The sequence below is a fragment of the Xenia sp. Carnegie-2017 genome, unplaced genomic scaffold, assembly GCF_021976095.1.
Source record: "Xenia sp. Carnegie-2017 unplaced genomic scaffold, XeniaSp_v1 HiC_scaffold_22, whole genome shotgun sequence".
Taxonomy (NCBI): domain Eukaryota; kingdom Metazoa; phylum Cnidaria; class Anthozoa; order Malacalcyonacea; family Xeniidae; genus Xenia; species Xenia sp. Carnegie-2017.
The window spans coordinates 3452039-3464279 of record NW_025813485.1 but is presented as its reverse complement, the minus strand read 5'-3'; the positions used below and the strand labels follow the sequence as shown (position 1 = coordinate 3464279).

At 34.3% G+C, this 12241-nt stretch overlaps 2 protein-coding genes and 1 long non-coding RNA gene across 4 annotated transcripts; 2 read left to right on the top strand and 1 right to left on the bottom strand.

The window, feature by feature from the left end:
• The first annotated feature begins 1098 nt into the window (after positions 1–1098).
• Positions 1099–2935, top strand: LOC124446265. 2 transcript variants are annotated; one of them, XR_006948372.1, is made up of 4 exons: positions 1099–1280; positions 1420–1493; positions 1856–1914; positions 2772–2935. It is a non-coding gene; the product is annotated as an uncharacterized LOC124446265 (long non-coding RNA). The 2 variants fall into 2 exon arrangements; XR_006948371.1 differs by having other exon boundaries at positions 1100–1493.
• A 2443-nt stretch (positions 2936–5378) lies between these two features.
• Positions 5379–7330, bottom strand: LOC124446263 (dystrophin-like). Its single transcript, XM_046997110.1, has 4 exons — positions 6973–7330; positions 6545–6877; positions 6283–6437; positions 5379–6154 (listed from the first exon to the last, which is right to left on the bottom strand). The coding sequence occupies exons 2-4, from the start codon at positions 6821–6823 to the stop codon at positions 5905–5907; spliced, it is 684 nt and encodes a 227-aa protein (XP_046853066.1). The 5' UTR covers positions 6824–6877; positions 6973–7330; the 3' UTR covers positions 5379–5904.
• On the top strand, positions 7314–11944 carry LOC124446260 (tetratricopeptide repeat protein 12-like). The gene is made up of 15 exons (XM_046997106.1): positions 7314–7460; positions 7556–7710; positions 7798–7822; positions 7992–8191; positions 8848–8907; positions 9010–9081; positions 9607–9667; positions 9796–9848; positions 10174–10306; positions 10467–10539; positions 10776–10870; positions 10958–11126; positions 11204–11299; positions 11514–11592; positions 11716–11944. Exons 1-15 carry the CDS (start codon positions 7406–7408, stop codon positions 11881–11883), a joined length of 1494 nt encoding a protein of 497 aa, XP_046853062.1. The 5' UTR covers positions 7314–7405; the 3' UTR covers positions 11884–11944.
• The last annotated feature ends 297 nt before the right edge of the window (positions 11945–12241 follow it).

Sequence of the window (12241 nt, the reverse complement as noted above, 5' to 3'; positions counted from 1 at the left end):
TTCGTAAAGTTTGTTTACAGTACTTGAGTAGTTCTCGTTTAGATTGATAAATGTTTCAGTCGACCTGTTTGAAAATCATTTCACATAAGAAAATTCTTTACAACTAGTGCGATATCCAGAGCACAAAGTATCGCTTGTTTGCCCAGTCCAAACTTACAAAGCTTACTACGGATTCTTGGCAAACTTTGGAAGATTTGAAAAATATCTACGTAGGAAAGTTCAAGTTACCTGAGGTGACGTAAAACTTAATCTTTACTTTGCTACACTTCGAGATAATTTGGTGGGATTATGTAAAGTTGCTTTTGGTTTGAGCTCAAATAATTTGTACTCCCGGCGATAATGATAATCAACATAATTTTGCTTTTTAAATTTTCGCCTTAACTTACACCCAAGGTTTATTGATTGTGTTGATTGATATATGAAATTTATGCATAGAGATAGAATGTAGTTTAGCGGACACCACTCATGGACACCAGTAGCCATTTTACGGTGAGAATTACCCACGAGGACTGCGGGCACACATTATGTCGAGGGAAGCATAGAGGGAAAGCAACTACGACAAAACGATAACAAATTCCGTTTCACAGTTTCACTCTGTAATAAGTTGATAAAAATAAGAAAGTTTAAGTGTGCAAAATCTTAATGCTAGAGTTGGGATGTTAGGTTCTGGCTTTCAAAATAAATATCCACTGCCCTTATCTTTATTTTGTGAGTCTGCACTACCACCAGTGTCAATAAATCATCAGTGTGAACTAATTTATTCTGCCAAAATTTTGATCAAACCTCGTCTTTTCTATCTTTTTTTTTTATAGTAGTGCACATTTCTTTAATATTCTATATTCCATGTAGTTAGCGCTGTATCATCAGTCTAATGGTTTTTTTTTTTAGGGTGCAAGATATTGGAAAGATGATTTACACTTTGGTCGACAGAGACTGCAAGGATGCAATCCAACAATGATACGTTTTAAAGTAAATGGTTTGAACCCGGGAGTATCGTTATATGTTTGTAAATGATGATCGTCCAGGTTAATAAAGTCCTGAGAAGGACTGTTTTTGTTGTTGTTGACTGACGTTTCGACAACCTCAGCGGTAGTCATCTTCAGAGTCAAATGGCTCTTGACTGTAAAGTTAAATTTATTGTGACTCTATCTTAAACCGTTCATTCAATCTTGGGATATGCACTGAAAATCCACTGTGAAAGTCTGGTGCTAATTATTGTTTTTATTATGTATCATTATGTTGCAGTCAATTGCCAAATAATAATTCGAGTCATTTTTTTGGTAGGTATTGCAACTTGTTTGTTTATATAGGCAGGACAAGATACATGTTGCTCACTCTGATCAAATTTCTTGTTGATTTAATGCATTTATGTAATGTATATGAGACGTTTTGACATTTTATGAAAAACGTTTATTTCAGCTACAAATGGTGTTGTGCTGGCTGCTGAAAAGAAACAAAAATCAGTTCTTTATGATGATTCCACCATTCACAAGGTTTGAATGAAGTGGATCTTAATATTTACAATGATTATGTCTTATTTTTTATTTCATTTTAATTTTTTATTTTATAATTTTTTCAAACATGATAATTAAGTATGTTGGAGCTTGACAGCATGACCTTTGTTATGAAAATGCCGTGAATCTTTTCCCTGAAGTTCATCACTGTTGTGCTTGCAAAGGAAGATGTTAATACACATATTGCTAGATTTTGTAACTAAGTTCGATTTGTGCTATTTAATGTATCTAACACAATGATCTCTCATTTATTGTGTTTGTTGGGGAGTTAAGCTTTGGGATTTTGAGGAGTGTCAGTTTTTAATTTTGGTTGTGAAATGCAACTATTTATGGTCTTTTAGGTTGAAATGATCACGAAAAATGCTGGTTTAGTATATAGTGGAATGGGTCCAGACTGCAGGTTTTTGTGCATTTCTTTCATATCATTATGCTCCACCACCATTATAGCTTCAAAATTAATGTGGTGTTGAGCTGAAAATATAACAAATAATTATTAGCTACAGTTGACATACGTAAATATGTTAGAAATTTCATGTGGGGTAGAGATAATATCAATGATAATGCAACAAAAACTATCTGTCTTTGAAAAACAATTTTATCAGTAAAACACTTTTCAAATTTATATGCTTAGAACTTATTCAAATAATTGCTTTTCCTCACACCTTCCTCAAATATTTAATTCTTCATGATGTCACCAACTCACACCTTCCTCAAATATTTAATTCTTCATGATGTCACCATCTCACACCTTCCTCAAATATTTAATTCTTCATGATGTCACCAACTCACACCTTCCTCAAATATTTAATTCTTCATGATGTCACCAACTCACACCTTCCTCAAATATTTAATTCTTCATGATGTCACCACTCTAGTATAATTATTGACACAATTAGCTTGTTATAAGTGTGTCATATATTTTTATAAATTATGGCTGTCAAATACCTATACACTGTAGGTTTTATTTTAAATTCAAAGCATTTTACTCATTTAAATTAAGGCAAAGCTAAAAAAGTAGAATTCCTACTAATTTAAATAACTTGGTTGAATGTTCCGGGCAATGATAATGATTAATGATACTTACCTGTAACCACATTTTGTTAAATACTATTGTTTTTATTTGTAAGTAACTAAGTGTTGAACTACCTCTCATTAAACTATCATTTTTTCTGCCAGAGTGAACATAGATATAATTTCCGGCTGTCTTGGAGTTGTACAGTTTCTGAACTCAGACAATCTTTTACTCATTTTTTTAAGGTTATTGGTGCGACGTGCAAGAAAAATTGCCCAACAATATTTCTTAGTTTATCGTGAACCAATTCCAACGTCACAACTGGTTCATAGAATTGCTTCAGTGATGCAGCAAAACCCAATGTCAATTATTACTCATGATAATAATAACTATATGTCTCCTTTTTTTCTCATATTACGAAATTTGTCCTCTATGGAAACACTGTTCATATTATGAACAGTGTTTCCATAAAGGACAAATTTGACATATGCGATGTTTGAAAAGCATAATTATTCAAATCATGCTCCGCCGCCTCAAATCATCCTTTTTGTTGAGACCGTTACGTGACTTGTCTCTCCAGTCGCATCGATCCGCCGCTTCGAGTTGCCAATTATCTATTGAAATTTGACATGTTTTCAAAGTGTATTTGAGAGAGTCTTTCCAACGCAGGAGCGGACGACCAGTACGTCTCTTTCCTTCAGCGAGCTCTCCAAAGAGTAGCTGTTTGGGTAATCGATTGTTTGCCATGCGAGCAACATGACCAGCCCACCTTAGCTGCATTTTGGCGAGGGTAATCTCAATGTCCATGGAGTTGGCTCTCGTCAGAACTTTGTCATTCGTTACACTTTGTTGATAGGAAATGCGGAGGATTGCGCGTAGGTGACGTTGTTGTAGCTGACGGAGACGTGTGACGTGTTTACGGTATAACGTCCAAGATTCGGCACCATACAAGAGAGTCGACAGTACCACTGCATTATACACGGCGATCTTTGTAGTAACTTTAATGTCATGCGAAGACCACAGACGTTTCCACAGCCTGCCGAATGACGAACTGGCACACTGTATGCGGTTGTCAAGTTCTTTGTCAATGGAGCAGTCGCTGGTGACAGTACTGCCAAGATACTTGAAGGATTGAACGTTTGCGAGCGGAGTGTCATTGACAGTGATCGGGGATGTTATCGGTGAGTACGAGAGAGACATGACTTCTGTTTTCTTCGTGTTGATGATAACGCCAAAGGATTTGGTAGCAGCCTCGAAGCTATCCATCATGCGCTGAAGGGATTCCTCCGAGTTGGCAACAAAAACCCAATCATCTGCACATTGCTATTTACATTGCCGATGCCATGGTGACCGAGAACGGATGGCCAGGTGTGGAAATCATTGCCAACTCTAGCGTTGAAATCGCCAAGGACGATACATTGTAAACTAAGTAAGTTTACAAAGAACTTGTAAACTTAGTCTGGAGTTTGAACCAAACAGTCTACGTTCTTCGAAATCAGCTCGTCTTTTTTATTTTGCACATTACACACAGTTAAGAAAGAGTTCAAGAAACGTAATAAATGTTAAAAACACTATTCTGCTAACACCAATTACAGGTATACCTAACTTTAACTTGAAATGGAAAGCAAGAAGTTGCTTGCTTACAGTACCGCTCGCGTATTTGTTAACATACGCTACGCGTATGATACGCGTATCATACGAAAAACATACGCGTATGATACGAGAACGATACGCGTATGATGAGCGTATAATGCGTGAACGATAAAGTAAACGCCTTTTTTCGCTAATGCTGAGATTAAGATTAACAACTGTTTCAGGATCAAACGTGTTTTCTTTCGTATCAATAGAAATATTTCAATTCAATTCATTTTCAGCAGATTCTGAGATGCCTTCGCCTTCCTTACGTTCATTTGAATTGACAAAGCTGTCAATATCAAATCATTCACCAACAGAATCACTGCTTTTGATTCATTTGAAAGTATGCTCATCTTGATCGTTTACATCTGTCGACTCAGATTTTTCTTGCGCATGCACTTTTTTAAGGTCTTCACTGATGTTCGGCGTTTCCCTGAGTTTTAATTCTAACTCCTCTGTTGTTTGTGACAAAATGCACGGTGGGTCATTTTGTATAGGTTTAAAGTAGTCAAGCAAAACTCCCCCAAGTTTTGAAAATTCTTCTTGTCTAGCTTTCTTTAATCTTCGATACTCAGCACCCGACTTTTTTCTCTTTGTAGTGTTGAAAGAATTAGACATTGCAGTTAGTCTTTAACATTGCACCATGATCCATGATGTACATTAAATAATATTAAAATAGACTTCCCAACACAAGTGGAATTATCAAATGAAATGTTTGTTGTGTGAATTACATCGGTATTATATCTGCTCAAAATGAGAGTTTTGCATTTTGAGACATTAATTTAATTGGTCTTCAAATGTTGTTGTTTAAAAATATCTTAATTTCAATTAAATTTATGCTGTTATGCACATTCGATAACTGCGGATAAATGAATCTTGAACATTTACGAAGAAGCTTTAAGTGATTTAAAAAAGTTTTACCGTATAATAACTTGCTTTACTACTGAAAATGACAAATGAATCGTCGTAACGATGAAAATGTAAATAACACAATACAAACAATGCAGTACATGCTGCGGTATCATTAAGGGCTGTTATCATTTGTTGGCGATGTTAAATTCAATAGAAATCAGCAGGGAAAAGCTGAATATATGAATATTCACCCCCCCCCCAATTAGAGTTCTAGTTTCTCCCCTGCATGTATGTTGTCTACAGTCATCGTGACAAATCATGCAGGCGTTGTGGCCACAAACGAAACATCTAATTATAGAATGTTCGTCATTATCTTATTCTTTAATCGAACCCCTTACAAGGTTTCATTTTGGTCTGTCTACTTTTTCCCTATTTCCCTAAAGTTAACTTCATTCACTGAATATATAACTGCGAAAATAACTGTTACTGTTTCAAATGCGTTTTTAATTTTTTATAGCCCATTTTTAAACCTTGATGACTCGTATTCAATTCAGCGCCCCCAAAATCAACAGCTAGGGGGGGCCTGGCCCCCCTGGCCCCCCCCTGCCACAACGCCACTGGATACGAGAGGGATTGAGACTGTTACATCGATCATTTATATCATCAAGTTTGGATTGAAGACCAGCAAGAACCTCTCCTGATTCAAGATCACACATTACTGTCTGACCTGTCTAGTTTAGAGAAGCAAAAGTTTCGTGGCGGTTGTTAATATCCACTTCTAAAATCTACAAAGACAAACTTCAAATGTCAACTAAACATAACAATCTACGCAACCTACCAAACTGCGAAATGCCCTCGATCTTATTGAAATAAAAATGTGCGAAAGTCCACTCAAGTATTGTGTATTCCAACACTGTTGTCAATGTTTGAGGATAAGCAATCAACAACAATAAATGAACACAAATTACGAACTTTTAGTTCTTCTTTCAAAGAGGAGCGATCGGTGTGTTCTTCAGCTGCATCGGCCGCACTATCCAACTCAGCAATTTTTGATTCTGTTGAAGTGAGCCAAGTGAGTGCTTCTGTCATGCTTTCATCAAATTGAACGAGACGGCTCAACTTGTCTGTATGCTCTGCACAACTATTGAATGATACATGTACATATATATAGTAAATAGACACATTTCTAGGGAAAGACAGTATTAAGTGTGGATGTTAAAAGTATTAGTCCTGAACGGTCCTAATTCATTCAGTAAATACTTATCTTACCTTGAAGCCAGTTTGTTGTAACGTTGTGTATCACGATGTGAAGTTAAACGAATGTCATTCGGATTATGTTCGGGGAATTCTCGTATTAATTCGTTGCCAACATCATTCAACCTATCTACAAGCGGTTGCCAACTTTCGACTTCATCTTCAAAATTCTGCAGCAAATAAAAAGTCCTTGCATTTAACCAATAAAATAACACAATAGCAAATCATTCTATAATATTAAGCACTCTAGTGATATAAATAAAATCCAATAGCATACCTTATGATTTGTCAGTAGTTCTTCCAGTTCCGCGACAGTATTTCCAGACGCCTTCCAAACTTCTAACATTTTTTCTTCTGACTTGGTAAGCCATGCTTCCAGATCCGTTTTGATTTGTTCATATTGTCTCCACAAATCCCACATCAGGTTTATCCGTGTTAACCATTCATTATACTGCTGTTGGACCCTGTGCCAATGATCCTTGAGAGACTGGACCTGTTGACGCAATATGTTCTTATGGGACTCATCGTCTGTCTCTTCCTCGAGTTTAAGACTCATTTCAGAAACATCATTCAGAAGATAATGTTTACCACGAAGTTCGCCCTCAACAGACTGTAACAACACAAACAGATCATTGATTAAATGAAAATCCTAAATGCATCTTTCAAATCATTCATGATTCATTTATTCTTACACAGCAAACTAACCTATTTTTGTTTGTTCGTTAATCATTCCATTTCATCAACGTTACCAAGCATGATGCGTTGACTTTTAATGACTTCTTCAACAATAGAGAGCCAGTCATGAAGCTCTGAAACAGCTTTGTCAAACTTAGGCCATGGAGTCTTATCTGTAATAATGGATTTATTACAGATATAAGACTATAACGGTTGATTAGACAGATGATTACAGATGATTTACACTTTGGTCGACAAAGACTGCAAGGATGCAATCGAACAATGATACGTTTATGCACAGAACTTGTAGATATCCTTGTTGTAATACTCTGTTTTTACCTTGATGAGCTGACGACAGAAAGAAAATTCTTGTAAAAATGCGACAGGAAAGAAAAGCTTCGTTCATCACATAAAATCAATAATCAGTTACGTGCTGTTGTTGCTATAGCGACAGGTTTTCAATATGGAGGAAGAAAGCGGTGATTTCGAAAAATTTTTGAAAGATGTCGATGAAGTTGGTAAGTATTTAAGAAAACCAATATATTATATCAGCTATCCAATTTTCTGTATGAATCATTAAAAATTTGTATTTGTACTGTTGTGCAATATGCAGAATCTATCATAAAGGATCTTACATCTGACGATGAGAAAAAACAGAAAGAAGCAGTGAAAGCATCAGACAATTTTATGAAAAACAGACCATGTCAAGGAAACCTGACGATAAAATACGATAAATGTTTGATTAACGAGAGAAAGGAATTCTCTGGAGTAAAAGCGCAGTATAATTGTTTTAGATTTTGTCAATCATGTGTAATGATTTATATAAGCATGAATTTTTATTGATTACTTATGTAGGAACAAAGCAGAAAAGAGCAATCAGGTATTTCTTTTTATGTTTTTAAGCATTTAATTATATCGCATGAAATTTGCTTTTGTCAGAAGTACAACACACTATATAGTTAGATAAATTGGGGTAATTAATTTATTGTGGGTATAGAAAGTATTTTTAAACTTGCCCTTACATAAATTGCAATTTTTTGTATATTTAGATGGCATTCTTCGGAATATTCAAGAGGATGCGAATCAACGTGCTCAAAGACGAAAAGAAAATGAAGCAAATTCCAAAGAATTAAAGTTGAAAGGAAACAAGGAGTTCAAAGCAGGGAACTACAAGATAGCCATTGATTATTACTCCAGAGCCATTGGACTTGTCAAATATTTTCCAGCACTTTACACGAACAGAGCACAGGTTAAATTATTTCATCCATTGTGTTTAGGTGTTTCATGCACATACAAACAAATTGGAATGGCTTTATGTAAATTCCAGTAAAATGGAAAAAAGATCAAACTTTTTCAGGGTCATTACGCACAGCTCATAGGTGCAGGCAAGATTTGTTTGGAGGGGCAAGAACCTCCCAAAATTGCACTTAATTATATATTATACAAAATTTATGAGTAGTATTTTTGATAACGTATGTGAAATACTATAGTCTGGAAAAATTGTAGGGAAAATGCACCCCCTTTCTGCGGTGTCAATGTTACAGTTGAACCTCCTCAAACTACTCTTGAAAGCAGGCACCTTTTGTAAACACTAAGTTGTGGTCAGGGGGGGTGAATATTCATATATGAGAGTTGAATATATGAGTATTTAACCCCTCCCACACTTAATGTCCTAGTTTGGCCCCTGGTCATGGTCCCAATGGTGTCTGCTAATGGGAGTTTTGACTGTATAACCAACAAATATTGAAAATTTGAAGAAACATTTGACTTATGATGTGAAATAAACTGACTGTTACTATAGCTTTATACATGCTAGTAACTTTGTGCAATTGTATGCATGGAATAAATGTACATTCCAAGTCAATACTCTAATTATTTTATAACTGTTATTGGCACAAATTTCAGGCTTTGATCAAAGTTGAACAGTACGACGCTGCAATTGATGATTGTAAATGGGCATTAAAGGTTTTTTACACATAGAAATTTTTAACATATTTTGAACTGTATTGTTTAGCAACTGGGGGAGGGTTAAATCAACGAGACGCAAATATCATTGTATAACTTTAGATTGATGAAAAATGTGTGAAAGCCTATATTCATTGTGGACGTGCCTTTCAACGAAAGAAGTGCTTTTCAGAGGTAGTTAAAAACTCTTTCAATGATTTTCAAAATATTTTGATTGAGAGATTAGTTCACAAATATTAACATCGTTTCTCTCTGATTCATCATCATGATGTTGCATTTTCATGATGTTGCATGTAACATCGGCAACTCCTGAAAAGAACCTGATTCTTTAATTTTTAGTATTACAATCGACAGATTGCTCAAATAGCAATGCTTTTTTAAAAAGACTTTGCTGTATTTTTTAACTTTACATGGCAGAAATAAAACTGTGAGCTGACTAGACCACTGGTCTCATTCAAATTGAATCAAATTCAAATATTTATATACGTTGAAATGTTAAGTGCGGATGGCATTTTTTAGTTATAAATAAAAACAAAATTCCAATGTTTTTTCAGCCAACCAGATCGCTAAAAAATTCTGAAACAAAGAAAATTTCCGAGTCAAAAAAACTTTGTTTGGCGAACACGCTGAATGCCGAATATTGATTAATGATAGCTATAAAATAGTTCATATTTTCTTAACATGATACGACTTCTTTAGGCGTTATCGTACTTTAAACAAGCTCAAGAAATTGATCCAATGAAAAAAGCTATTTTTGCAGGTTTTCAAAGAGTTTAATTGACATCTTGGCTAGACTGTCATGACAACATTTGTGTTGTAAAAAATTGAGAAATACACAGTCAGTATGTCGGAGTTGTTTAATATATCTTTCCTTTAATTTTGCATAAGAATATATTTCAAAAGCTGAAAGTGAGAAAGAAAAGTTCGACGAGGAATATAAGGTAAATATGATGTATACGTATTTGGTATATAAAATAAACGACAAATTTTTTTTAAATACGTATGAACATGTTTTGACTTTACATTAAGTCATCTTCAGTGTATGAATCAAGTAGAATAATTACAAACTTCAGTATATAGTAGGATGCATAATACATATGAATTGGAAAAGGTTTTAGAGTTTACAAAAATTTCCTATGAAGCCCAAGTGTACGTTATGTCCAAAGCAAAACAGAAGAAACGTTGGTCTGCAGATATCTGGGAAATTCGGAATTTCGATCATGGTCTTATGGATAATAATAGATATTAATTTTGTTGTTTTTGTAGATCGTTACAAATCTAGAATATTCATCTGACCTAAAGTTCGTGAAAGAAACCATAGAAAAACTGGAAGAAAATAAAGATGATCCTAAATTTTGCATTATTCTTCTCCGTCAACTTCAAGACTTTGTGCTGAATGGTGAGTGGAATCTTTTTCAAATAGAATGATAAGAAAAAGAATACACAACACTCAAACAATAATGATACAAATGATACCTTCACTGTGACTCATATCGAATATTTCTTTGCTGATGCTTGGATTCAAATTTTTTATTGTATAACGCTTTCTTATTATGTAGATTGTAAAAAGAAGGTTGTGTTTCGTGTTTCAAAAGGTTTCGACTGTTTTGGCAAAAACTCAAAATTTAGTAGGTTAGTATATATATGTACGTAAGTTGTTTAAGTTTTCATAGTTGTCATTCTGAGCGATCACTTTATGCCGTTGAACTTAGGTTTTGGAAAAGTTAAAAGTGAATACGACAATAGCAACGTACTCACATCACAACTGCAGGCATCATAGTTTCAAGATTTTGCGTTCAACGTCGCACTGCGGAAAACAGGTAGCTAATAGAATGACATGATTAACGGGTTTTTGTTTTGCATTTTAGAATTTGTAGCAATCCTGGCTTTTGGCAATTTTCTGACCAAACTGATTTTGTGTGCGCTATGTTAACTTTAGGAAAAAATGTGATTGTAGATAATGGTGAGCTTTGTTGAAGAAGCAAGTTTTCTTTCTTGAACTATGAGATCAGTCTAACCTTAGTTGGTTTGTTATATTTTGTATGTTTAGAAAATAACTGTGAAGAAATTCTCAACCAAAACATCCTCGATATAATTTATACATTATCACGTAATTGTGACGTTAAGAAAATCCACTTAGCTTCATTTAAATTGATGCACCAAATTACCGAATTTACATATGGACGAGAATCGATTATGGATTACACTTTGCAAAATAAGTATGTCTCCTTTTGTATTGTAGCTAGTTTTATAAACCATTGAACGTTCTATTGAAGAACACCTTGTTGTTTTGTAGATGTTATGTCCAAGATCTGTTGGCTTTCATGGAAAAGAAAAGCCTTGTTTCAAAGATTGTCATTGGATGTTTGAACAATTTATCACTGAATCAAAGGTGTGCAAGTTAATAATGACTTTAACCATGTCATCATGTTTTAACATGTTCTGGGTGCAGTACTTTAAGTTAGGTTTTGTTTTTAAGGACGAACAATATCAAATACCTTAAAACTTATTTCATTAGAATTGAACAGAGGAAAGAGAAGATTCGTCTGTGGTTTATTACTGTAGAGAATTATTTTGAGTGTAAGCTAACTTTAAATTTTTTTTAGGTTTGCTCTAAATTATTGCTGGCAGCTGGAAGAAGTAATATTTGCGTTTTTGGAAAAATCTCTTTCCGCGAATGAACTTGTAAGAAGCGAACATGTTTTGAATAATCTTAAATTAAATGTAAAGTTCTGTATAGTAAAAGTATCGCGGCACATATAGTTACATGAAATTGATGAGAGCCATCGTGTTGATTTATTACTAAAGATGGATGCTGTCATAGTCATGGAGCTTATTACGTCTTGTTTTTCAACTCTGGGAAATCTCTCGCGAATGTTGGAAATCAGAAAGCGGCTGCAGAATAATGTTTTATTGTGGAATCTATGTGTTCAATATTTGGTAAGATTTAGCTATATTTATTGTTTTCCTGTTTAATATAACTATATTTTTTTTAAATGTCGAAATATGTTTAATAAAGACGAACAATCCAACAATACTATTAATCTCAATGAATTGTATCATCTATGCATCGATGTCTCAAATGGAATAGCAATGTTATGCATTTTTACGTAATTAGAATTATTGTTTGAAAATCAATGTCTCTATTATTACAATTGAGTTGAATTAATAAACTTTTTTGTGCACAGGATAAATATATCGGTGATGTTGATCAGGAGACGATTAGTCACTTGATTTATTCTCAACTTGGTTTTATTATTAATTTATTATGTGAAAACTCCACTAATCTACAGGTAAATGTACCAATTTTGCGTCAAACGGAATGAAATACGAA

Bases quoted from the DNA above. Each gene is read 5' to 3' on its own strand.
- LOC124446263 (XM_046997110.1), bottom strand. From the start codon at position 6,823: ATGAGTCTTAAACTCGAGGAAGAGACAGACGATGAGTCCCATAAGAAC. The intron at 6,438-6,544 runs GTATGCTATTGG...TATTTGCTGCAG, and splicing joins AACTACTGACAAATCATAAG to AATTTTGAAGATGAAGTCGA. The intron at 6,155-6,282 runs GTAAGATAAGTA...ATCATTCAATAG, and splicing joins TACAACAAACTGGCTTCAAG to TTGTGCAGAGCATACAGACA.
- LOC124446260 (XM_046997106.1), top strand. From the start codon at position 7,406: ATGGAGGAAGAAAGCGGTGATTTCGAAAAATTTTTGAAAGATGTCGAT. The intron at 7,711-7,797 runs GTAAAAGCGCAG...TTACTTATGTAG, and splicing joins AGAGAAAGGAATTCTCTGGA to GAACAAAGCAGAAAAGAGCA. The intron at 7,823-7,991 runs GTATTTCTTTTT...TTGTATATTTAG, and splicing joins AAGCAGAAAAGAGCAATCAG to ATGGCATTCTTCGGAATATT.